At 41.5% G+C, this 26,867-nt stretch overlaps 1 protein-coding gene across 1 annotated transcript; it reads left to right on the forward strand.

Moving 5' to 3' along the window:
* The first annotated feature begins 1,435 nt into the window (after positions 1-1,435).
* On the forward strand, positions 1,436-26,570 carry pcsk2 (proprotein convertase subtilisin/kexin type 2). The gene is made up of 12 exons (XM_028988630.1): positions 1,436-1,849; positions 3,603-3,710; positions 7,245-7,358; positions 7,721-7,829; positions 8,006-8,043; positions 12,114-12,190; positions 14,256-14,344; positions 15,185-15,360; positions 17,503-17,718; positions 20,041-20,141; positions 21,585-21,812; positions 25,352-26,570. Exons 1-12 carry the CDS (start codon positions 1,676-1,678, stop codon positions 25,836-25,838), a joined length of 1,917 nt encoding a protein of 638 aa, XP_028844463.1. The 5' UTR covers positions 1,436-1,675; the 3' UTR covers positions 25,839-26,570.
* Positions 26,571-26,867: the final 297 nt, after the last annotated feature.

The following is a 26,867-nucleotide window of genomic DNA, read 5'->3' on the forward strand; positions in this document are numbered from 1 at the left end:
TTCATATCACCAAAGTCCAAAGTAAATGGTATACGGAGCATAGGGTTCAGAATGCACAGAGAGAGCGGCCGTACCCAGAATGCACTGTGCACAAACGGGCACACCGATGTTGTCTCAGCTGAAGTTGTTATCTCTAAGTAGCCATCATAACAGTTGACACGACAAAGCTTAACACAGAGGAGAGTTCCACATCTGTGCCGCCATATGGACGTGGAGATAAAACACATCTGGTAGGTGCTTCATCAAAAAGTGCCATCGGTGTGCAGTGCCATGTTTTCATGAGTTTGCTCTATCTGTCTGAAAGTCTTCTGAGAATATGGGGAAGATTAATCAGCGGAAAGGCATTACAGACTTTTAATGGTCTTTGCTGGGTCATGGAGGCCAGAAATAATTGGCACAAAGTCTGCGGCGCACGAATCAAAATTCATCCTTCTGGCCTACTACCACCTGAAAAACCAACCAGGCAGGTTGCTGCACAGCCCACACATTCCGGGTTCATAAATTGGATCATGATCCACCAGCCAGCAGTTCTTTATGTTGGCCTTTCTAAAGCACAAGGCCACAGAGAGTCTGGATGCAAGAACAGCATAGCTGGCAAACAGAAAAGACATTCAGTGAGACGAGTCTGTTCCGTGGCTGAGACCACGATCGAATTCAATGACGGGAAAAAAAAAAAAACGTAAAAGGTGACGCCCGAATGCATTGTCGCAGTCTACTCTCATTTAAACCAGTAGCTTGCTAGCGGGCTCTGTGTAACCTTCAGGCGAGCTGGCGTTGGCGCTTTAGACATCTCCAGTCACTGCATGAAGCCGAGAGCTCAACAAACAGCATCTGTTTGCATCTGCAGCCCCCCTGCTCCCGTTCTGCTTTGTGCAGCCCGGGCTGAATAGCCATCTGATTCTTAATTTAATGCCATGGATGAGCGTTTGGAGAGGAAGAAGATAAAAAAAAAAGCCCCCAGGAAGGAGTTTTTTTTTTTTTGTCACCAGGACATTGCCTCACTCCAAGGTCTCCGTGGGTATTGTGAACACACAACAGTGGAGACAGATAATTAGCGCAGTCTCCTATTTCTCTGAGAAAACAAATAGTCCCATCAAAGACATTATCACCTCACGGACTCCATAAAAGTGTTTGATCACCTGCGAGTAACAATGTATGGTTTATGGGTAGCAAGATTTTTAAAAAAATTGTCCACGTCAACAACACTGCCCTCCCCACTGGCCTATTATGTCTCGGAAATAACGCATTCTCCCGGTTAATTGCTTTAATTTGATGAAAAGGTAACAGAACCGCTGGCGTCAGCCTCCGTCACCCCAGCCACGTCCATGCGGACACGCGTCCTTATCGAATGGCGGAATTGTCCAAGGTGCTGAAAGTCCCCCATCCTCGCGGCCGGGGAGCGAGGGGGGTGGGGGCAGCCGGCAGCCACACCCGCCGGAGCTTATTGGGCACCACTCGGCGGAACGTCACTTGGAGAAGACCCACGCCGTCCGTGCCGATGAATTATAGATGAAAGCGGGGCAGAAAATGCAGATTCCTTCCCGGACGCCGAGGCTCGAGGTCCTGCCGCGAACTTGAGGTCCCGGCCGCGGGGAGATGCATCCCTGATCGCGCTCCCGACCAGCCCGTCCGCCCCGTCTCAGCTCCGGCGCCAGGCCGACCCGCGATCGACACGATGGCCGGATTCCTCGGACGCGGAGCGTCGCTCGTCTTGCTGTCGCTGGCGTGCGCGCGCGTCGCGGCCGACGAGGGGACCGAAACGAACCATGTTCTGGTCCAGCTGCACGAAGGCGCCGAGGCCGAGGCCCCCCAAGTTGCTTCGGAGCACGGCTTCCAGAGCGTCCGGAAGGTAGGCGCCTTCCGTCCCTTTCTTCGCTAATTCACAGTCATTAAGCCGCCAGCACACCAGCAGCCTTTGCCTTTATTTGAACGAATTCGTGCTTTCAATAAAACCGTAAACAGTTAAAAAAAAAAAAAAAAAAAGATTTTTTTTGTTTCGACATGATTTGGGTTTTGACAAATTGATTGTATGAAAACAGTTGACGTCATCTTGATTAATGTAACGCACCGTCGGTTTTATAAAGGCTTTTGTCACGCTCCCATTTACAGATAACAGCCTGGTTATAGCACTGAACCGGACGTTTCTATAATGCTGAAAACACAAACAGTCAAACTTCGTTTATAATTTTATTTGAACTTTTGCTATAGTGCGATCGGAACAGATTTTCTCATTTATAGTCATTTATGTAGCATTTAAGATTTCACGTCAAGGCTGGTCACAGATCTCTCAGTATATCATAACTTGTATTCTTACGACTTACAACAATATACACATCCCTTCTTTTAAAAGTCCCTAAAATGTCACCTCTCATATAAAGTGCCATTTATAACATTAAATCTATGTTGATGCATTGCCAGAGACATCATGTAGCAAGCAAAATATTCAGCCAGTATCGACCGGCATCAACCAGCAACGTGTGCAGAAGATGTATTTTTTTTCTGGGCAATCAGCACACTAGCACACAATTTTGGACAAAAACTGCACATCCAGAAACAATCCTCTTCGGCCAACGGACCGTGCAGGACATTGACTTGCTTGGTAAACCTCACTGGCAGTCTGTCCATGCCATTTTTCCATGAAGAGGAATTTATCTGTGAGCGGAGGGAAATGATCACCCTGACAGAGCAGCATTGTCAAATGTCAAAATATGGGCTGTGCGCGCAACGGGCTGCTGCGCCACGCAGCCGAGTGGAACGGAGAGCGTGAGGTTGTGGTTCCCGGCGCATGGTGCCCAACTTGGAAACCTACCCGTCTGGATCAACTCATTTGATCCCTTTGACCGATACACTCCTCTGAGTAAGGGATTTTTTTAGGCACCTGAGAGCTGCTGACCATTGTCTTTGTGTGTGTGTGTGTTTTTTTTTAATAAACCAAAACTCCCCAATATACCATGATTCAAAATGTAATATGTTGCATCACCAACACCTCATATTGCAGCGATAACCTTTGTTGTAACAATGCTTTTGAAAAAGTTATGTAATCACGCTTCTGACACACATCATTAAACATTATGGGGGTACTTTAATTCTTGTTTAATTAATTAACCTACACGGTAAATTATACAATTTACACAAAAGGTTTAAATGATATAATTGCAAGGGCATCTCATTTTAAAGATTTGGATGGTTGATGAGTGGTACGTCACTGCCCTCTGTAAATGTTAATTCAACAGGCTTACTATTGCTATTACTGTGTTATGTTGTGTTGATGCCGTTGCGGTTGGTTTTAATTCCTGACCATGTTTTGCAAAACCAGGCCATTGTCTACTTTCCGGATCTGAAGAGCATGAATTATACATTACCAATCTTCAGAATATTGATTGGTGTGCTTGAGACTGGGTGTTATATTAAATACAGTGACCTGGATTGGCAGGGCGCTGCTGCAGCATAAGGCAAGGCTCTCTGCCTCAGGTGCTACAGTGTTTGTGGTAATTTCTCTTTGGAGTTATTACACCACAACTAGTCAGTATAATGACTTCCTCTCTCTCTCTCTCTCTCTCTCTCTCTCTCTCACACTCTCTCTCTTCTGTGTCCCTCTCTAGCTTCCATTCGGAGAGGGTTTTTTTCATTTTTACCCCCAGCAGCACAGTGCTCAGAGCAGGAAGAAGCGCAGCACTCGCCACAGGCAGCGTCTGGAGGATGATCACAGGGTAGGACTACAAATTTACTTTGTGTAGTTCCCATAGAAACCAGCCTCATTCCAGTCAGTGGAAAACAATGATTAATTTAAGGAATGATCCTTCCATGAAATTATTTACAGTTCGAAGTGCATAACCAGCATTGCTACGCATTATAGTAAATTACAAAAGAATGTCTGTATGTGCTTTGATGTAGTCTATTTTTTTAACGAATATCCCCATTTAAACCGTTATTCTTATGTGTTGTCTTACATCATTGCTACTGGTTTATACAGAACAATGGCTGAAATGGTTGCTACAATGGGTACTTGACTAACATATTCATGTCATAAAGTTTATTACATAAAGCTCTCAACAACAACAGAAATGAAATATGCACCTTATACTACTATCCTACACAAATGGTGATATGGAATGGAGTGACAATTGTTCCACATCGCCTCATACTTTTTGCTTATTGTGTTACATTACTTGGGAAATACCTGTGGTGCCCTGGGGAAACACAAATTATAAAACCACTGAGAGGTGGAACAATATTGATTATGTGGCATCTGTCAAGGGATGGAATATAATTGGCAGCAGGAAAGTGATGAAGTGTAAGGATATGAGTGATTTTGATGAAGTGATTTGCTAGATAATCCTGACAGAAAAAGCTACCTTTTCACAAAGCAAAACATTGAATGAATTTAGGAACATGACATGCACCTGACCAGGCCAAACAAGCAGATATGCTTTCTGAATTTCTCCACCCATGGTGACTTATGGTACCTTTCTCACAGTTATCTCTTAACCAAAGCCAACATGTAATCAAAAAGCTTTACTGATTCAAAACATACAAGGCTATATTGGTAGCATCACTTAAAGCTGCGTTTCACGTTTAGAGAGCTGTGCATTGATCAGACTCCTTTGTTTACTGGAGGCAAATGTTTGCTCTTATCTTCAGTTTGAAATCAGTCATTTCCTCTGCCCTTTAAAACTGTTACCTAATGCAGTTATCAATAATGGTGGATAGGCACATCCTCCTGAATGCGACTCTTGGGCACATCCCTGTAAATACATTATAACGCCTGTGAACAGTGTGTAGAAGTATGGGCAAATTAGATTTTTTTTGATGACTCTGAGCAGTCTGATCTCTGGGGCATGCCAATGCCAGGTGCATGATGGTGATGGACGGTTTAGGATGGTTCCAGCAACACTGCACTGTGAGCAATGTTTTTTTTATTAATTGTTGTTTTTTTCCTGGTGCAAAACCGTATCATATAGCACTACGATTGTCACAGCTTTCAGAATATATTTTTTGCCTTGTGACTAAACTGAATGCAGCTCCAGTTTACCACAGTTAAGGTGTTAGATTAAACAGATCTTAGTATGTTGTACTGCAACATATCATTATATTAAATGTATGTTGTATTGCACTGGATTTTACAATAAAATGTAATTTATAATACTTTTTAAATGTGATTGTTGATGACTGCATGGGATCTGTCTATGTATTATGTGTACATTTATAGATTTAATATAATAAGCACCACAGAACTAATCCTGGTTTTGGGGAAGTAGTGGCCTAGCGGTTATGGAAATGGCCCCGCAATCAGAAGGTTGCAGGTTCGAATCCCAAGCCACCAAGGTGCAGTCAGGGGCTATTCTCAAGCCACCAAGGACTGAGCAAAGCACCGTCTTCACACACTGCTCCCTGGGCACCTGTCATGGCTGCCCGCTGCTCACTAAGGGTCATGGTTAAAAGCAGAGGACACATTTTGTTGTGTCACCGTGTGCTGTGCTGCAGTGTTTCACAATGACAATCACTTCAGTCTCACTTTCATTTGTTTGACTTTTCCCATAAAGTCTAGTTGAGAGAGAGAGAGAAAGTGTGTGTGTGAGAGAGAGAGGATGAGAGAGTGATAGCGAATGCAGTACTTCAAACCTCCCATCTAAATTAGTCTGTCCTTGAAAACCCAGTGACAAGTAGAACACTGTTCCGCTTTTTCAGTGCCATTTACAGTGACCCAATTTGAAAAAGAAAAAAAAAAGAATATGACTACTACAGACATAAAATTTTCTCATTTTTCCTGTAAGTGGTGAATTCATTCCATCTATTTTGTGGCAGTTAGGGTGTCATATTGGTGCTATAATGATACATATTTTTACAAGCACTTTAGAAGCACATGAACAGAAAATAGGGGCAATGTCTGAAACTAAAGTAAACAGCAAGTAAAACATTAAAAGGCCTAGAAAGTCTAAGCTTTATTTTGTGCTGCAAAGCCCATTTTTGTGTGGTGCTTTCAGTTTCACCTTTTGAGTCCTTTGTGTCTATGGGTGAAGAGTCAGTAAACCCATCAGGAGGATTCCTGCTGGTGTCAGCGTGTTCCACACACTGTACACCCTTTTTCCTGTTTGTATGCTATCCTGTGTGGACAGAACCAAATATAGCCAAAAGGGTAAAAAAATAATTACACGAGTATCTGCTTTTGCACAAGACACGGGGAGGGGGAGTAAAAACACGGGGAAAGGGGAAGGGAATCCAAAACAATTTAAAATGAGCATTCAGAAGCATTTAGTGTACCTCCTGACAGCAGTGAGTGAATTAAATGCTCTGACTATAAAGAGAATCTGTGGCAGGTGCAGGACTTTAATAAATGTCGGCTGCAGCACAAGGATGGCAGAGAAAGTGGAACGCCTACAACAGCTTGTACTTGCAAAACAGCGATCTGAATAGAAAAACCTAATTCCATGAAGATGTTGATTAATTCAAGAGAGACTCTCTGTGAGGGGACTGAAGGGACTGAAAAGCAGCATCACAGTGGCTGTGGTTCATTATCTGGGTTCCCATAGTGGGATTCTATATTATTAACTTGCATTGCTGGAAGTAGGCAGCTGAACGGGTTCAGATATGTGCATGTTCCTGGGATTTTATGCGACACTCAGCCCTGGCTTATTCTTTTGTATTTCTTTGGGATGGGGGTATGACAGTTAGGGGCTATGCTCCTCTGCATTCACATATTTTGAAGGAGGGGATTTGGGAGCATGCCTGAATGGAGGGGGTGGGATTTTTGTGGTTAGATAATCTGAAAAATCTGTCTTAATTTTGCTGGCTTCTCTAGCGATTCCTACAGTACCTTGTGTCCTTGAAAGTTTTGTTATAAATGTTACACTGGAGTGCTTGAATGAAGAACAGGTCACATTTCAGGAACTGTCCATGAAATCTAGATCATTTCAGAGGGTCCACAGGCTTTAATGCTACTGACCCTGGAAACATGCTCATTCTCTAACATCTTCTTCAAGCATTCTGATGTTCTAGCTGTAAATGTTTTATCCATGTCTGCTTCCTCCATACACAAAGTGCTTTTCTTCCACTTCTTTTGAAATTTACAACAATGGCATGGTCCATTTCAAAGGGTTGTTTTCGAGGAAAATGTCCTTTTAAAGCACAGCCTTTGATCTGCATAATGTTTCATATGATGGAGAATGTATCTAATGCCTGGCTGTAGATTTAGATGATGTAATATGATTACATTATTGATTTCTTTTATTTCTGGTACCCTACAGGTGAAAAATGTGTTTCAGCAGGAGGGCTTTGGTCGCCAGAAAAGAGGCTACAGGAACCTTAATAACATTGACGTCAACATGAGTGACCCGCTATTCACCAAGCAGTGGTACCTTGTAAGTAATTATTATTCATAATGTCCACATCATGGCTGACCTTCAGCATTTAGCTTTAGGTGATTTCTATTGTGGCTGAGACATTTGAAGATATGCATCTTGAATGGTGTTTATTTTTCTAATTAGTGTCAAATGTCAGTGAAATTTCCTAAGTCACCGGCATAACCGCGGCGTATTGTTGCTGTGGAAGGCAGGGACGCATTGCATTATTATGCATGTCAGTTTAACTGTTCCGCAGCAGGGGCATCAACAAACTACAATATCTGTGACATTTGTTTTAGCCCCCTGGCTCACAACGGCTGGTGTCCTCACACCTCCACTTCTCACCTGACAAAACGTGTCCGTATTTTCTGACCAATTAGATAAACACCGGCCAGGCGGACGGAACCCCTGGACTGGATCTGAATGTGGCTGAGGCCTGGCAGCTGGGATACACAGGGAAGGGGGTGACCATTGCCATAATGGATGATGGTGGGTGTCCTTTTTTTAACAAATATCTTCTATTATTAGTGTTTCTATTTAATATGTACATCATAATGCTATTAAATAAACCTGGTTTATTTCACTGCAGATAAAAATAATTAATTAGGCTGAATGTGGAATTCGGAAAGTTCCTCTGTCTAACTTATTCTGAAATTGCATTTTAGGAATTGACTATTTACATCCTGATCTTGCCTCAAATTACGTAAGTATGCAATGCTTTTCTCGACCTTATACACACCTGAAGGTATACCAGACCATTTCAATACCAGACCATTTTCAGTGTGTCTATAGAGTTCGTGAAGCTTTTTACACAGTTTCTTTGTCATCTTCATTTTCTGACCACAGGGCAGTTACTGCCTAAGTTACTGCCTCAGTTGCACTGATCTGTGACAAAATTGCATAAGCTGTGCTGTACCTGCCAACACAACAACATCAGTGTCACTGCAATGAGAATGGTTCCATGCCTAAATCATGTCGATATTCAGGAATATAAAGCAGGCAAGCCATGTGCTGTAGGGTAGTTATATCTAATAAAGTGCCTGGTCTGTTCTGGATGCAAAGTGTGTCACAAGATGCATTCTAGCTTTTCTAATGTCATTAGGTCACATTTATACAAAAACAGTTACCAACAGTTGCTTAATATTTATAGGGTTTGCGATGGTTTTACCGATGTCTGGCAGATTATTCTTGCTGTAAAATTCCTTCTGAATGTGTTTTCTCCATCGTGCAAGATCGTAGATCAAGAATTCCTCAGAAAATGATGCATTTATGAAATTTGTGAAGGGCTTATGCTATAAAGTGAGATGGGAGTAAAGTGCGCCTTGTTAATTAAAAGACTTGTGCCTTTCTTTCGAGACATCCTCATGGATATCTGCATTTGTTGTCAGGGAAAATAAACAGGGCAAAGAGAACAGGGTTTTATCAACAAAGGTCAGCAAATGCCAGTTGATGGTGTTGAGACGCCCACTAAATACAGCAGGCGAATTAATTGAAGGAGCATTAACTGTAGTTGAGCTATAGGAGTTCTCTTCCCCCTACGTCGGCTTTGAGCACAGATGAGACTTAAGGCCAAAAATAACTTCTCCTCATCTGCAGTGGTGGGTAATGCTTCAGCACGCTCCACTAGTCTGATGTCTCCCGCCGCGCGGGGCTTGCATTCTCCTTCAGAAACCCTGTATTCCCTCCCACGGCCTGCCCTTCACCGCCTTATTTATCACCAGAGCCTCCAGTTCCTTCCACAGCAGCTGATGACTTATTGACTTATCTGAATTTATGCTCTGTGGCTTGAGTAGGTCGTGCGTTACATTTTTGTGGCTTCAGCGTTCTGACCTTTATTCATAACAAGACAGTGTCTAAACTTGATGCAGAAAATGTAGGATGGGGAGGGGCTACATATAATGTGGGGCAGACAGGTGAGTGCCACAAAGAAGTGCACAAGGCACGCTGCTGAAAAGAGAACAAACATGTTTATTATTGGATTTTGCAAGGCTTTGTATTGCTGTTGAAGTATTAGTCCTGTCTTCTGTCCTATTGAGGTTGCCTTGGCAACACTGAAACATCACCACAGCACTTGGTTTATGACTGTATTTATCTCACACATAGTAAATTACAATGTAATCGACATCTAAAAAAAAAAAATCATCCATGTACCTATTAAACAGCGCAGCTGAGTAATTTTGTATGTGTGCATGTATTTGGATAAGTTTATTTGATTTTTAAAACTTTTTTAAACAATACATTTATTATGTTTCTTTCGGTGGCGTTATGTGCATTATAAGGAATTGTGTGTTTAAACACTATACATTGTCCTTATAAATCAGGTGGATGTGTAGATTGACGCCTTTCACTTTTATGAAAGATAAAGAAAAAAAAAGGAAAAAACTAACTTGGGAGTAAAATACAGTAAGAAAGAATTCTTGTGTGATCTGTGATGATGGATTTCTTGGAATATGGGTTGCCCTGGCACCACAATGGCCACAGCAAAATAAAAATTGCAGACATTTCTGTTGTCCCATATTTCAAGTCAATGATGATGAGTACATAGCGTTTTAATTGTTGCTGATCAGTGCTGCTGTCCAGCATTCCATCTTCCAGAAACCTTAATACGTTCATTCATCCCAGAAGGGCTTCTTCCTCATAATAATGGCTATCCTTGCAATGGACTGTTGATAGGCTTCAAAATCTTTGAAGGGCACATTTAAATTCCCTTGCATCTAGAACAGCACATTTGGCTTTGAAATCCCTTACTGTATGGGGAGGGCGAATGCCCCTGCTGATTGAATGCTTTCCTCCGCTGCAATAGTACTTTGATCGCTCCGTCTCACTCCCTGAAATGACAGAGCGGCGACTGATCTCCTTACAATGACACTTCATCTTGTGCTGGGAGCTCGGCAGGCAATTCTCTCCGCAGAGTTACCAGCCGAAAACATGTAATTATGGAATGGTAAAAAGGACAGAGTGGCACCGTGTGTTTAGCAGGCCTTTTCGACTTTTCCCACCGTTTTCTCTGAGCTCACTGTTTCAGCCTACGGTGTTTCCTGCGGAAAGTGCTGCGAACCAACCAGTGTGGTGATCAGAGGCACCGTGGGGAGTTTTGGTGATTAAATGGACGGGAAGTAAAAGAAGATCTCTGGAAGGGTTCTGCCTGCTTGGCGTCAGTCCAGAGATGGGCCATTTACTGATTATGTCTGGCAAAATTGATGGTTTGCTGACAGATGTTCGGAGACTCCCGCATCTGCTTCCTTGCACTTTTCCACATTTAATTTTACTCCTATTACTTTTTGCCACATTGGAATTAAATTGCGTAAATAACCAGAGTGTCAGTCCCTCTGGTGATAACTTCCACTGTGGCTGCGCACGGCTGGTTTTTAACTCATGAATACAGAGCCGGTAATTAACAGGAAACCATGTACAGTACATCACAGGAAGGATTAACACTGAAATCTTACTGTGTTGCAGTGTGCCTGTTCGTACCAACATAAAAGTGCGAAGGCTGCTTTAAAAAGCCAGCTGCTACACTTCTAGTAAAGTGCATTATGAATAAATTAATTTCTGGACCCTGTGTTGTCTCTGAAGGCTGCAGGGACCATCTTGGAAGATGCTGGCTTTAGAAAAGGGAAGAATTGGTGGCGTTTCAGTAGATTACGCTACGCATGATGTGACAATTTCTTTAGTTCCCATGTAGATATAAATGCTGTAAAAAACAGTAATCTATGAGAGGCCGTGTGGTACAATGATGTTATCAGGGTTGAGAGGTAATTTTATGCTTGACCGTTAGGGCCCGATTCCACACTGTTATAAAATACAAGTGCACAGGGTTTGTTTGCTAATGTCACATCAAGAATGTTTTCAGGATTTACAGATATAAACATATTCAAACTGCATAAAAAGAAAGGACTGTCTATATATATATCTGTATTGGAGTGGAGGAACAACCCACCAGTCCTTTTTAAATTAATTGTATCATCCAGAAGACAAACTTTAGTGATCGTTTTATAAGTTAACAATGAACCCATAGAAAAAAAAACCCTAAGGCACCCTCATTCGTCATTTTGGAGAATTTAAATCCACTCCAAACAAAGCATCACACATGTAAAGTAGACCTAGGAGTGTTGCCAGTTATGTGATATTCAAAAATGTGCCAAAACACACACAAAACCACTGAAACTGTCTGACTGCTTAATTTACTTGAATTCAAATGAACTCCTCTACACCTATTCTCAACTAAATCCTTGGATCTCCTCCATTTTCTTTATATGTAATACCACTGAGGACATTGCAAGTGCAATATCTGATTTAATCATCATAAGACTACATCTGCTATCAAATCTGCACGTGCATTATGCCAAACATGCAGATAGATCACCAGTGCTTTTATTCCATGCTTGGTTGACAAACTAGTGGATTGCGCCAATGTGCATCACAATGCAAAGCAATTATGCCCCTCAATTCTGTCTACTCTAGAGCCATATTCATCTTACTTCACAGCTGTGCCATATAGCTTTCAGAGTTGGAATTAGGGCCAACGTAAACATACAAATTAAATTTCTGCATGTTAATATTCTTTAAATATTCTATTGAAAATAGATAAATAAAGATTAGAATTTTATCCATGTTGGACAAAGGTGGATATAAAGAATTATTTCCTTAATTTTATTTCTGTTATAATATTCCTTAGAGCAATATACATGTACCATATCCATATATAGTTCTATATCACATTAATATATTTTTTTGCTATTTTGCTCATGTTGTTTTTTTCTCATTCTCCAGAACGCTGAGGCCAGCTTCGACTTCAGCAGTAATGACCCATACCCCTACCCCCGCTACACGGACGACTGGTTTAACAGGTGATTGACGCCTGGTACGCCGGAGTGCAGGAGTGTGCAGTGTGGGCAGGGTATCGAGTGTGTGTGTTTGTGTGTGTGGTTCTGAGGCGCTGAAATGCTCCCTGCTTCCCTCTATATTGATTTTCCTTACACGCAGCACCATTAGGTCATATCCGTGGTCTCTCAGCCAGGCTGCATTAATACGACAGACGATGGTCGAGTAGGCTCGATGGCTTACTTTATTATCAATGTGCTCGAATAACGGAAGAGGGACAACTGGGGCATATGGGGCAAGATAAGGTTGCTGTACCTGTCTCTGTGTCCAGGTCAATTAATGTGTTGTATGTAGAGTCCCTGACAAACGTCTGCTATTAACCTGACTTTTAATTAATCAATTGGTGTGAAAAGCTAAAACACTACCAAATGATGTTTAATGCATTGAAATAAATTAGTATCATTGAATCAAGACAAAACCTCTGTCGATAAAAAATTCACCTTCTGCCACTTTTTCAGCGTCCATCCTTTTAGCAGGCTGTGGGCCTTGGCAAATGCCACTCGTTTTTCAACCGTCTTCTGTTTAGTGCTGGCTTCTGGGCACTGATTCGACCATGGAGGCCATTTCAAGACAGAATCTGTTCTGGGGACTTCAGGTGACCAGGTTTCGTGGAGCTCTGCTGCAGTGGAAAATGTGCTGCCCTTGGATATTCGAGCCAACAAACGGCCGTTGTCTTGCGGGGTCTGCCTGACCTGGGCTTGTCAAAAACGTCTCCTTATTGATCCATTATTAGTCACAGGTTAAGCTCATATGACAAGGCGACAACATTTATGTCTTTGCAAAAATGGACTCAATGGGCTTTACCAAGCATTCAATATTAGAATCCTTTTTGACAGTTTCATTTTGCACTGAAACATTATTACAAAAGCAGTTGGGAATAAAATGAGCCATTTCTTGTAAAAATAAATCTTGATTAGAAATATATTTCAACAGCACTTGAGATCAATTTGTACACTAGGGACTGTAGGGCATAGGTGAACCAAACAGACGTTAAAATTGTTGAAATAATAGTATGTTATATAACTCTGGAAGGGGGTACTCTGTGTACTCATGCTTGTCCTAGTTGGAGGACAGTCACAAACTGACTTCCTGGCACCTTGCAATGTGAAATGATTGCTGGAGTGCACCTCCCCGGGTTGAGAGAGCAAGCAGACCGGCAGCAGCCCCCTATTGCCAATAATCTGCGCCCCTAACCATCTCCACAAGGGCATGTGCAGGGGATGAATAAAATTAAATAACCGGGAAAGACGTGCTCTCCTTCTCTTCCTTTACTTCTATCGTCATGCTTCTTCAGCTTCCCTGCATCTCACCAAATTCTCCCTCTGAGGTGTGAAGGGATTTCTGATATCAGCATGGCTGCACACACACACACACGCACACACACACACACACACACACACACACACACACACACACACACACACACACACACACACACACACACACACACACACACACAGACACACACACACCATTGCTGCTTGTTCCAGCCTAATCAGCAGATTATTTATAAATAGCATTCTGTCTGTGTATGTGTGCATATTCGTGTGTGTCGTTGCAGACTGCCATGCCGGGTGTTTTCCTCTGTTTCCAGCACTGATCATGCATTCTTGCACAGTGATGCAGAATCTCTGCCGCTCTATTCATAGTCAGTCTTTTTTCAAGCAAACAAATGAGATACAAGGGTGTGTAAGACAAAGAGTGCAAGCTTGTTTCCCTTATATAATAACATTAGAATTTTTGCAATAGTGCATATAACAATTAATACATTGATTAGTGATTCGTTGATGGTAGACAAAAAACAACTGACATTGATTTAAATTATTTTACCCTTTACTAACCCTGCTGTAAAAAAAATAATACACAGTATAATTCTGGTAGCTGATTTTAGCAGGTGTTAGCCGTTTAACACCAACTAGTCTACCGTTTTAACAAGCTGGCCATGCTTTTTTCTTCAATTAGCAAGCAAAAATCCTACTTTATTGGTCTACCCTGCAGTATGTAACGGTTCCTCTCTATATTTGTTGCCAGTCATGGAACCAGATGTGCGGGTGAGGTTTCGGCAGCAGCCAACAACAACATCTGTGGTGTGGGTGTTGCCTACGGCTCCAAAGTGGCAGGTAGCTTCACGTGTTACCGTTAACAAGGTTCTGGATAAAGGGGATAAAGAATGCTTCGGGCTGGTCTGAGAGTTTGGGGCTTTTCTGTAAAATATATGCAGCAGTTCAGCTAACTTCAAGTAAATCCCAAGAACAAAAATACTGTATAAATGTAAAAGGTGGGTTTTTAAACACAAAGACACTTGTATATCATTCCACCAGCAAGGAACTATGAATGTGAAAAGATTGTAGCTAATCTCTTAACTGAGGGAAGGCTGAAACACATGTCCATGATACACTGTCCATGTAACTACTGACTGTAATTCAGTCTGGGTAGTGGCGTCTGCAAAATGTACCAGCAATATTATAATTTGTCTGCTTTCAAATGGCAATCAATATTTTCATATTTTGCATACATTGCATGGAGCAGTAACACACAGTGAGAGAGAGTAGGATAGCTGGCCTCTTTATTTTATACCGAGGAGCACCATTGCAGAATTGATTTTGTGGCTATTTCATTGCAAACCCCAAAAAACTATAATGACAATGAAAGAGTATCTCCACTAAATGAGTCTCTATTGGTCACATTGATTTTTTAATGCACCTCTGCAACTAAACAGCCATTTTACCCATGAAATGGCTATTGACAGCTCAATATATTCCTAGGCTTTTTGTCTAGACTTTGTCAAAGATGGTAGAAAGTGTTGCATAATATATATATTATATTTTGTAGGAGGTGTGTGCGTGTGTGTGTGTGTGTATATATATATATGTGTGTGTACACACACACACACACACACGCACACACACACAGAGACACATTGTGAGAATGTGACAATGCCACAACCCTGCCACACACAGGCATTCGGATGCTGGATCAGCCCTTTATGACGGACATCATTGAGGCTTCATCCATCAGTCATATGCCTCAGATTATTGATATCTACAGCGCCAGCTGGGGCCCAACTGACGATGGCAAAACGGTGGATGGACCCCGGGAGCTCACGCTGCAGGCCATGGCGGATGGTGTAAACAAGGTAGATTACTCACTTCGGGAGAAATGTGTCTTGTGTCAAGTCAGTCTTCTTTCTGAGATTCGAACCTTCTGATTACGGGGCCATTTCCTTAACTGCTTAACTGCTAGAATCTTCTGATCCGTGGTCAGACGCGTTATCCATTGTGCCACTTGCCCTGCAAATCTCTGAGTCCTAGCATTCTTGTGAATTTTACTTATGTCTTTACAAGTAGTCTAAAACTAATAAATAATACTATACATAATGACTTATTTTGTAGGATAAAATTAACCCCTCCATGAAAGATATTAAACAGAGGTTGATCTCCTCTGCTGTTCTGGGTTTGTGTTGGCAGATTTAATTAATTTTATTGATTATTCACTGACTTAATTCACCTTAAGTCAGCAATTGTTTCTGGAACAACTTGAAACATAAAACTGCATGAAGTAAATAGAAAAAAATCAACCTATTTACCAATAAAAGTATCTATGGCAGATCTTGTGGTCCATTAAAATTCACTGGACCCTAGAAAGATTCATTTTGATTCACTCTACATTGTAGTCCTTCAGCACTTGTCATCCATTTGTTACTCCAATCACTCAACCCTAAAACTTTAGTTTGTATGTGGCTTTGGCTCCTCACAAATTACTGTGGATAGTGGAAATAAATCATTCCAAAGGTTCCTCTGGTGCTCTTAGATTTATGAGAGTGCACTTGCCAGGCTGAAGCATCACACGAGGTAATCTCGCAGTATATTTCAGACACAACCATTTTGCAATTTAAATGGGATGGACAGGAATAGCTGTGATGGCTGGAGGCAGAGCTGCTCCTTTTACCCCTTCCTCTTTCTCTGCAGTCAGCAGGGATAGGCGAGAAAAAGGCATGTTGCCATTTTGCGTGGCTATTCAATCTACACTGAGGTCTCACTACATATTTTCCAGTTATTTGTGTCTCCAGTTATTAAATCATTATTTTAACAACCCTAAAAGGATTAAAAAAGGTAAGTAAGAATGAAAACTGTAAAATCCTCCACAGGTTGGGTTGAGATTTGAAGACCACAGCAATATGATTTGCATAACTGTCATGCCCACCAACTATTCAATGAAGCTTCATTATCCTTGCTTAAAAAACTCTCCTACTGCGATAAGGATGATCACCCACTCCCTCAAAGGGGAAAAATAAACCCAAACCATAACAGCGAATTGATTCTGGACTCATCGATTCAGGAGTTATTCACAAACGTGTAACTCCTGGCTGCATCTCACCATGCATAGGTATGTGTAATATTAATATCAAATGCACAGACTGGAGCGAACACCAGGCAGAACGTAAAAATAGCTCCCAGTTTTCACTACCCATTATTCCATGCTCGACTGCCCAGATCGTAGCCCTGCAAGTGGTCGTACTCAGTGTCATCTTCCTTACCTATCAAGCCTGTTCATCTTTAGGAGACCATTTCTGAAGCTCTGGACATGAAAATGCCATTGCAAGAGCAAGATAACTAGTTACAGGTCTTTCGAAAATGACCTGTAGTTCCTTCAGGACTTTCCTTCTTTTATATGGAGCATGGATTATTATAGAAGCAGTGGTGCTCGGTGTGAAACAGTGCTCTAGGGGAAATTTTTGTTTTAACTTGCTAAATGTAGTTTAGTGAAGTACCTTGATGAGATGTGAGTGCCGCACATAAAATAAAAAGTAAAATTATAATGTTCTGGAGAGACCCATTCTAAACACTGCTGTTTAACATGGTGCCACATCTTAGCTTAAGAGCTGGAAATAAATATTCGGGTATGACTGAAAAATCCTTCAGGTGGATAGTGGCGCTTATGAAACAGACTCTGCAAAGCGTGAAGAAAATAACATGATTTGAGTCACCATCTGAAACAGCTCCCGTAGTGATATGTAAATTATATGGTCTGAGCACAAATCAGTAGAACCCCAGCATCAAGGCTATGCCTCAAAGGTGATAATCTTGAGAGAACAATAACCTGCATTTCCGTGTCTTTAAATGACCTTTTTGGACCTCCCATGTACAGAATCTATTTTTATAGTTGACATCAGCAACCATCTGAAGATCCATGGCTCCGCCCATCTGGACCATGCCATTGGACAACGGTCAATGCCGATTCTCAGTAAGTGGGGCTCTTTGGTTGCTCTGCCCAACAGGGTCGCAGCGGGAAAGGCAGCATCTACGTCTGGGCATCTGGAGATGGTGGTAGCTATGACGACTGTAACTGTGACGGCTACGCCTCCAGTATGTGGACCATCTCCATTAACTCGGCCATTAATGACGGACGCACGGCACTCTACGACGAGAGCTGCTCCTCCACGCTGGCCTCTACGTTCAGCAACGGACGCAAGAGAAACCCAGAGGCTGGCGTGGTGAGTGAGTATGTTTGTGGGGCTTGCACATGTGTGCATGGTACAAAGGTCAACACTATGCCCGAATTATTAAATTAAATTGATATAACACAATTGTGTTATGCTCTGTGTTATTTTCTTCACACGTGATTTCCATTGCTCTAAATGAAGTGAATGACTTGTATTCACATGCTTCAGATCTGACCTGATTTTAGTTTTATCATTACTAGAAAAGATTTTAGGCAGTAAAACTTCAACAAGAAACATTTACATTTTTGCTGGTTCCAGTGGATGGTGTCTGCAGGGTGAAGTCATTAAAATATATTTATATAAGTTAAAAATATATACGTTTTATGTTCATCACAGAAAATGGTGCATACTTTTAACTGCCGTTTTATTCAGCTCACCCTAAAGGTGTACAGAAGACAAAGCGTTTCATCCATTTAGTCTATATCACTGTTAAATCACAATGTCAAAGTGACTCTCAGGAGAGATAACTCATTTAGTTTCCATTGTTTGTTGTAATAAGGAAAGGTGTAGATGGGCAGATTCCTGAAATAATGTGAGGTGAGGATTGTTGCATTGTTCATGAGACGCTGGCTTTGATCAGCAGACAAGACAGAAGCGTGGAAGGAGGGAGGAAGGGAGGGAGAGTTGTGCGAAGGAGGAAAGGGGTGGCGGGTGGGGAGGGGTTAGAAGTAAACTGCGTCAGTCAGGGATTCGGTAAAGATCATCTGTGTCTCGAGGCGCTGGGGAGCCTCATTCCGACCTGCAGTGCTCACTCACTGTGACATTTATTGCCATGTAGGTCTCACGGCATTGAAGTTAATGCCTTAATGAACCAAGAATCAATAAATGTCGATATATGTTCAGCCTCATCGTCAAAATTTATTTGACTATGCAAATAAAAATGTGAATTTGGGCCATGTTCATCCTGGTTTGTACAAGATTCCAGATTGAGCCTTGGTGCAGTATAATGATGCTAAGGCCATGTGACAGCCAAGAAAATTAAAAGGATGGTGTGCCCGCCTGTCATGCATGCTTGGGCTAGTAAATATGATGGACATGCTGCTCTGGATGGTTATAAATATCGCCATGGATATTTGTCCTGGGACTGATGCAACAGCCAATATTTCACTGCGAAATATCATATTTAGCAGTGCCGCACGAAAATGTCATGGTTCCATGTAGTGAAAATTTGACACTTCTTATAATGTAGACTACATAATTGCAATACTTTTGTATGATCTCTAAAAACACGTCAGTGTGATGCCCTTGTAATTCTTCATTTTGTAAATTGCCAGTGACCCCCTTAAAACCTCAGGAATCAGCACTGCAGTCAGCCCAGTTCCATTATTCATGCAGCACATTTCACTAAGGCAGTACCTACATGCAGTACCTACTTTTTTTATGAAGTGACTCCAGTGAAAAATGATATCAAAAATAATGAAATACTTTAAGACAACCTGTCCTCCTAGAGATAGTATCTGCACTGAGATTACCAAAATTATATTTGTTAACATTAAATGTATAAAATCCTAATAACACAATAGGATAATAAAAATGCTGTATAATCCTGTATGCTATATAGACTAGATCGGTAAATCTTGGCCAGGGTTGCGTTAGGTTCGTACTCTTCGTACACTTCACAATTTCTATCATTTTAGTTCGGCTCAGGTCATCTTGACTCGTTCAGCAAACATGAAATTCCAGTCTGTAGTACCTATCATTTCATTTGATTCACTGCCTGTAAATTTATTTCAGTGATTGGTAAAAGTTTTATTAAACATTAGTTTTTAATGAAAATGTTTGTTTGATTTGCAATTCTTGGCCACTGTTGTCAGGTGTTTTAATTATCGTGAGAGAAATGGGAAAATGGATGCTGGCGTGGGAAGCATGTCATTAACATGTAATTTCCTGCTCGTAACACATGCAAAGAAAGCTGGGATTTTTAAAAAGCTGAACATTTCAAGAGCTCACAGAGTCTTGGCTGTATGGAAATGGCACAGTAAAAACATTGACTGACAAATATACAAATAAAATATATTTTTATTATATAGGTATAAAATTATAAGTATATAAATATACTTTCAATAACAGATGCATGCAATCAGGAAATCAGGGACACAACAATGAACATGCAAATCTTATGGATTGCTTTGCATTAAATTATAAATAAATTACGTTGTCAAGTAGTACATATGGTAATACTTTTGGTGCATTTTATATACTTAGATGCAGTGGGGAAATGTGATGCAGTATGGAAGGTGGGATTGGCACATGCAGCAGCATCCATGTTTCTGTGTTTGTATTCTTCTAAACTTTTGTTCCATTGTGAATCAGGCAACTACGGACCTGTATGGGAACTGCACCCTGCGCCACTCTGGAACTTCGGCGGCTGCTCCAGAGGCCGCCGGCGTGTTTGCCTTGGCTTTGGAGGCCAAGTACGTGCATCTCTCTTTCTTCCTCTTTACCAGGGAGTGGGGACGGGTTGGGGCAGGGGGCTAGAGTTAAAAGATTTGAGCTGATTACTGGCGAGAATCTGCACTCAGTGGAGAATCGCTCGACAGGCGGATGCACCCTTCTAAGCAGGTTAACATTGATGAGGTGCGTTTCATAACGCAAAAAAGCAGAGCATTGCAACAATGCATCTGCCAAATCATTAAAGGCTTTCTGCCCCATTGTTGTTGTTCCTCTGCATCGTTGTAATTATTCTCATCCAGCGATCGTGAGAGGAGCACTTATTGGCTCTCTGTGAGGCATGGGTTATTTTCAAGCCTGGCATAGGATGTTCCTGCTTATTTAATGAACTTCAGAAGAAGGAAAGGTGTTTGTTGTCTTTGCCAACAATTACAGTTTTTTGCATGCCAGGAAACAAATCATGTTTGCCCGTATGCATTCTTAATACCTGATTATATGGGCGTGGAGTGACTGCTTCATTTTGCTGAATTGAATCAAACCGCACTTCACTTAAGTGCCACATGCCTTGCACATAAACACTCACTGTAACAGTGTACATACAAGAAACTGCAGCTTGTTATTGTGAAAATTTATTGCAGTTCTATGTGATTCTCTTTTGTCTTCTTCAAAATTCTTGAATCTTTGGAATGATGTGCAGTGATTAGATCAATAAATCCCATTCATTGAATTTAGTATTCATTCTAGCTCATTGGGCATACGTTGCACTACACAAATAAACAAAACAAAAATATAAAGTATAGATGTATAAACATGAAAATTGTGGTACATTTTGGGTAAAAAAGGATTTGAGCAGTGTGCTTGTGATGCGTATTGGCTTAGCACTCTTGGCCTCTGCTGGCATAAGAAATGAATGTACTAGTGCGGCAAGGTTAGTAAACATTGATTTGGTCGGGGTCTGACGAAGCTCTTCTGTTTGCTTGGTTGGATCACGACTCAATAATGATGTTGCTGTCAGGAGAGTGGGGGGGGCGGGTAGGGGAGGTGGTTTAAAGCCGAGTCCCGGGTCAAAGTAAACACTGCATTTGAGTCTTGTGTCCAAACACAGCCGGGCTCTGCATTGATCGGTGCCTCATTCTTGCAGTGCCCGGCAGCGCCAGTCTGGTTTTATTACTGGGTGACATTAAAGCTAATTGCCCATATCTGCTGTTTTGTCTGATTAAATGGTTCTTGTTCGTGAAGCCTCATTTCTACACTGGACATTTTTCATGTTTCTGTTCATTTGCTCCCATTTCTTAGCTCTCTGGACATGTATTGAAAATAGTGCAGACTTTAGAGCATAATCCCCAATCCCTGACTGAGCACATTTGAATATCCCATTTTTTATGTCTAGAATTAAAAAGCAGACAATTTAAGACTGGAGAGATATTTATTTGTATGTGTGTGTGTGTGTGTGTGTGTGTGTGCAGCCCAAATCTGACCTGGAGGGACATGCAGCACTTGACAGTCCTCACATCAAAGCGGAACCAGCTCCATGATGAGGTGCATCAGTGGCAACGTAATGGCGTTGGTCTGGAGTTCAACCACCTGTTTGGCTATGGGGTGCTGGATGCGGGGGGCATGGTTAAGCTGTCCAAGGAGTGGAAGACTGTGCCAGAGAGGTTCCACTGTGTGGCTGGATCTGTACAGGAAACTCAGTAAGTTTCTATCTAAACTTGAATATTCTTTCTCTCTCTCTCTCTCTTGCTCTCTCTCTTTCTCTATCTATCTATCTATCTATCTGTCTGTGTGTACTGTAGTGTATTTAATTCTGTAGTGTATTAAATACACTACAGTAGGTCGGAAGTTTGGGATCATCCTCCGATTGTTAATCACAAGAAAACATTAGTTATGACCACAAATTTCAAATTACTGCTTGTTGAAAACGAAAGATCGTTGATTATATTCACTTTGAATGCTTGAAAAGGTTCAAGGGTTTGGACATCCAAATGACTGGAAATGATGCAGTGAATCTGTATTGCAGTGCTAAAGGAAAGGTTGGCTATTTTGATTAAATTTTTGCTTGTATACCGTATATTTATATACATTCTTGTATACAGCATGTAGGATACACCTTTGCATAACTAGTGCGAACTAGTGTTTTTTCCATTGAATCATTGTAGTGTTTGTTTAGGCACTAGCACAAAAATGTGTGAGGACGGCAGAGCAGCTGAACCCTTGAGCAAATTATTTGGTGTTTCTGCAGCTCTCTGAGAGCAGCGCAGAGTAATATCAAATAATAACAATTGCAAGGGTAACAACACCATAATAATGACCGATAATTATACAGTGATTTAGTGGCAAGAATCATTTCATGTTGCACGTTCACTCTGTGCTGCTCCGATTGCCGTGAATTTATTAGGTTCTGTTACAGAGCCCTGTTAGTGTTCATGCAGTGGTCTCCTGTCTCCACATGACTGTGTGCTGCGTGGTGACAGTCCATGTCTGGGAGTCTCTCCCATCCTCTCCGCTTACTCTTCCCTCCCCTCCTGTATGTGCTGCATTCACAGATCTTCTATAATTAGCGCACCCCCTCCGCCCTTGTGCCCTGCATGGCGTAGCAACCACCTCAGCCGGAATCAGTGTGACTGTTGTTGTGTCTTCGTATCTAAGCAAGTGGGAGAGAGGACATGGCATGTAAAACGATGCAACAAATTTCACAGTGTGCATGTGGCAGTACGTGCACTACGCGAACGTCCCTGTTCCCAACAAACGAATCCCCCTCCTCTCGACAAGTGGACTATCCCTTGCGTTTCACTCTCTGAGGGCCTGTGGGAGTCACAGCGAAGGCGACAGGCTTGAGCAGCAATTAAGTCGGCGAGGAGAAGGAGAAGCGGCTGAATGGTAATGAGGCAACGGCATGCAGGGCCTGGCCCGTGATAAAGTCCTCTATCTCCGGCTACTAATGAATCCTTGCGAGCTTGGCAACGAATAACCTGCACAAAACACAATAACGGGCTGTCTGCCCTCACAGGGAACATGCCTCGGGATATTCACTTTCAGCTGGGTAACGTGTGGTCATTAGGAAGCGGGGTTTTATTATTGCTCATCACGGAAATGGGCTTAAGAGGGAAGGAGCTCTGGAGCTCAGGAGCACCTGTGATTGGATGAAGGTGTGGGCTCACAGTACCTCCACCCTCATAAAGTGGCACATTAGATTGACTCTTTTTTACATCCACAGATGCTGCAGTTATTCAAAAGAGTTTTATTCCATTTTTTTTTTGTCAAGGAACAATGAACTTTTCCATTGTTTAGATAATTAATATGCGAGCATCAGAGGAGCAAAACAGGCCGCCTGCTGGTGATTTTATTAAAACCTTGCATATTAATATCTGCATAAAACCTTGTGACACCTATGACTTGAGTCAGAATTCATTGTCTAGTTACAGTCACTGATGGTGATTATTTCAGTTCCACACTTTTATATCCCACATTATTATCCCACAATCTTTACTTGATCTGAAATGACATTTTCCTGCATCAAATAGAAGTTGCAGTGTTGGATGACTGTGATTAAAATTTCTCAAAATGGGATGTTCCCAGTATGAGGTTCTTAGTACCAAGAGCAATCAATAGAAGTAGAACTGGTGGACCATGAAAGGGTTATGCATGTCTAAAGTATTGAATTATGTGGGAAGTAAAGCAACTGTAGCACAAAATTGGAACGCATCATCACTGTTCCATGGAGCAATGTAAGAATGGGTGTGAGATGAGGAGAGATGAAAGCAGGCTGAGATTTGCAGTTGGCAGTGGTCCCTCTCAGTAGGATGATCCAAGTCTGATCCATGGAGGACGTACCTCAATATTTCAGGATTTAAGGGATTTGTGCTGCTATCATAGTGTCAGATGCCACAATACAATATGTCTTTGTGAATCAATTGAATAATTGTTTTTATCTACACAATATTATGCAGTTGGCTGCAAATGATCAGTCTATATGTTTTCTCATAAAATTTATGTTCCCTCCGCCAATCTTTCCTGCTTACCACCAAGACCTGTCTGCCTGCCTGGGATGATGACATTACAGACACTTTACCGCTACCCCCTCCAGTTCTCTAGAATGATCATCCCAGCGCCACAATGGAGAGAATCAGTCCTGTGCCTTTGTACTTGCCAAATAACAAAACAGCCCTTCTTTCACATCCTGCTCAACATTTTCTGCTCTGGTCAAAGCTATTTTGCTGGCATCAGTGATGAACATTGTTATTCTGGTGTTTAAAATGGGCTTTCTGAAGAAACCTGTACTTAAAAAAGGGTCAAAAAGTATGTGCCCATTAAAAAAAAAAAATTGCAAGTCTAATTACATTTCAGCTAAATCCGAGTTGTGTTTTCATTAACACTATAATCCATCATGCAATTAGGTTATTAATGAACTAAGTCACTTTTCACATAATGAACCTTATAACCTTGTTTGGTTGTTTTCATTAAGTAGTTACTTGGCAGGGAGTCCAACTGTCCTGTGACTTGCCGTCTGATTTTATTGCAAATCTTTCATTGCAAAAACAGACCATGACATTTTACATAGTACGTTTATTTACTTTGTTATGATCGGATTTGTTGTGTTTTTGCAACATTAAATAAAGAATTGAGAGTGGGCACGGACAGCTGGGTAGTTCCTTTTTTATGTAGACATTAAGGAAAGGGCAGTGGTGGCCTAGCAGGTAAGGGAGTAAACCCGTAATTGAAAGGTGCCACTGAGGTGCCACTGCGCAAAGCCTGGAGCAATGTCTCCCCACACTGCTCCCCGGGCGCCTGTCATGGCTGCCCACTGCTCACCAAGGGTGATGGTTGAAAGCAGAGGATACATTTCATTGTGTCACCGTGTGCTGTGCTGTGTTTTACTATGACAATCACTTCGCTTTCACTTTCAGCAGTTGGAACTTTTTAAGGGGCGATTTCTGCGCATTGAAAAGTAGTCCATGCACTACAGGATTGTTATTTTGATGACCATGTTGTGACAGAAATGGGAAAGGGATGAAGAATTCTCCAGAAATGTATGATCAAATTCTGACTGGAAATATGTGCAATTTCTTATAGCATCTAATGTTGCATTTTGTGAATTTTCTTGGAAATACAATCTTCCATCATAGGAGACCATAGTTTTTTTTTATTTTTAAACTATTTTTACAAATTGCAGCTTTGAGGAAAATGTCCCACCTGTAATGATTTTTCTGCTTTTCTGTTCTTCTTCTCTCAGTAAAGTCCAGTCTGGCGAGAAGCTGGTCCTTAGTATTAACACAGACGCCTGCCAGGGTAAGGAGAATTTTGTACGTTATCTGGAGCATGTGCAGGCTGTGGTGACAGTCAATGCCAGTCGCCGTGGCGACCTCAACATCAACATGAGCTCTCCCATGGGCACCAAGTCCATCCTCCTGAGCCGCCGGCCCCGCGATGACGATGCCAAGGTGGGCTTCGACAAGTGGCCCTTCATGACAACTCACACCTGGGGGGAGGACCCCAGGGGCACCTGGGTGCTGGAGGTGGGGTTCCAGGGAGAGTCACCACAGAAGGGCATCCTGCGAGAGTGGACCCTCATGCTGCATGGAACACAAAGTGCCCCTTACATAGATCAGATTGTCCATGATTACCAGTCCAAACTGGCCATGTCCAAAAAAGAGGAGCTGGAAGAAGAGCTTGACGAAGCAGTGGAGAGAAGCCTGAAGAGTCTTCTGAGTAAAAACTAAGCTGTCTGCATGATGCTGGAACTCCCTCGCTCTCACCTTCCCACATCCTTTCTCCATTCCCTTACCCCCATCCCTTCTTCTCTCTGTTTTCACCTTTTTCTTTCTGTGGTTACCAGCCCATATCCTTTGATGAATGTTTCTTGTAAACTTCTCATGATAAAGTATAACCTATCTATAGAGCAAAGATTATGTCTTGTTTTCTTCATTATGTTTTCTATTAAAACTGTGTGTGTATCCATATATACATAAACACACAGACACACACATTGTATATGTTCTGTGTCTGTGTGTGTAACAATATATATATATATATATATTGTTGAAGTGAAGGACAGGGCAGCAAGACCGGTAGTAGATATGATATATATAGCAAGAACGGCAGTAGATATATATATATTGTATCTATATGTCTATATATCTCTATATGTATATATAGATATACAGATACAATATATATATCTACAACCATTCTTGCTGCCCTGTCCTTCACTTCAACAAAGACAACTGTTGTACAGTTTGTGACTGTAAATGATCTTCTGTTTCATTCTACTTAAATAACATCTTGCAAACAGAGCAGTGATATCTCTTTCTGTTATATTTTTGTGAGAAGATCAGTTTATATAAAAGAAGAAAAAGAAATGTGTGAACTCATTTTGCAATGTATGGTGTACAAAGCATATTTCATAACCACTGGCATATATAACAATAAATCTATTTCGTTTTTTTGTTAAAGCACTGGGTGGACAAAAGTTGCAGTAAATGCTTGGCTGTTGTCATACAGCTAGTGGGAAAATTGTTAAATTTAATCTCTAATCAAATTATTTCCTACGTGCTGCTATATAATCACAGTAGTAATGATACTTCAGCTACTTGAATGTGACTGACACTGTGTCTACTTAAAGAGAAATCTTCGGAATATTTATGGAAATATCCTTCACTTTTTTTTCTTCAAAACATAACATTTCTCTTCAAAACACCAGTGTGGGTGGATGAGGAATGCAACAGAAGGAAGAAAGGATTAGGATATAT

The sequence above is a fragment of the Denticeps clupeoides genome, chromosome 8 (genome assembly GCF_900700375.1).
Source record: "Denticeps clupeoides chromosome 8, fDenClu1.1, whole genome shotgun sequence".
Taxonomy (NCBI): Eukaryota; Metazoa; Chordata; class Actinopteri; order Clupeiformes; family Denticipitidae; genus Denticeps; species Denticeps clupeoides.

What these genes read in the sequence shown, in the direction of transcription:
- pcsk2 (XM_028988630.1), top strand. Translation starts at nt 1,676, where the DNA reads ATGGCCGGATTCCTCGGACGCGGAGCGTCGCTCGTCTTGCTGTCGCTG. An exon ending in CTGATCTTGCCTCAAATTAC is followed by an intron (nt 8,044 to 12,113) that starts GTAAGTATGCAA and finishes CTCATTCTCCAG; the next exon opens with AACGCTGAGGCCAGCTTCGA. An exon ending in ACGGACGACTGGTTTAACAG is followed by an intron (nt 12,191 to 14,255) that starts GTGATTGACGCC and finishes ATTTGTTGCCAG; the next exon opens with TCATGGAACCAGATGTGCGG.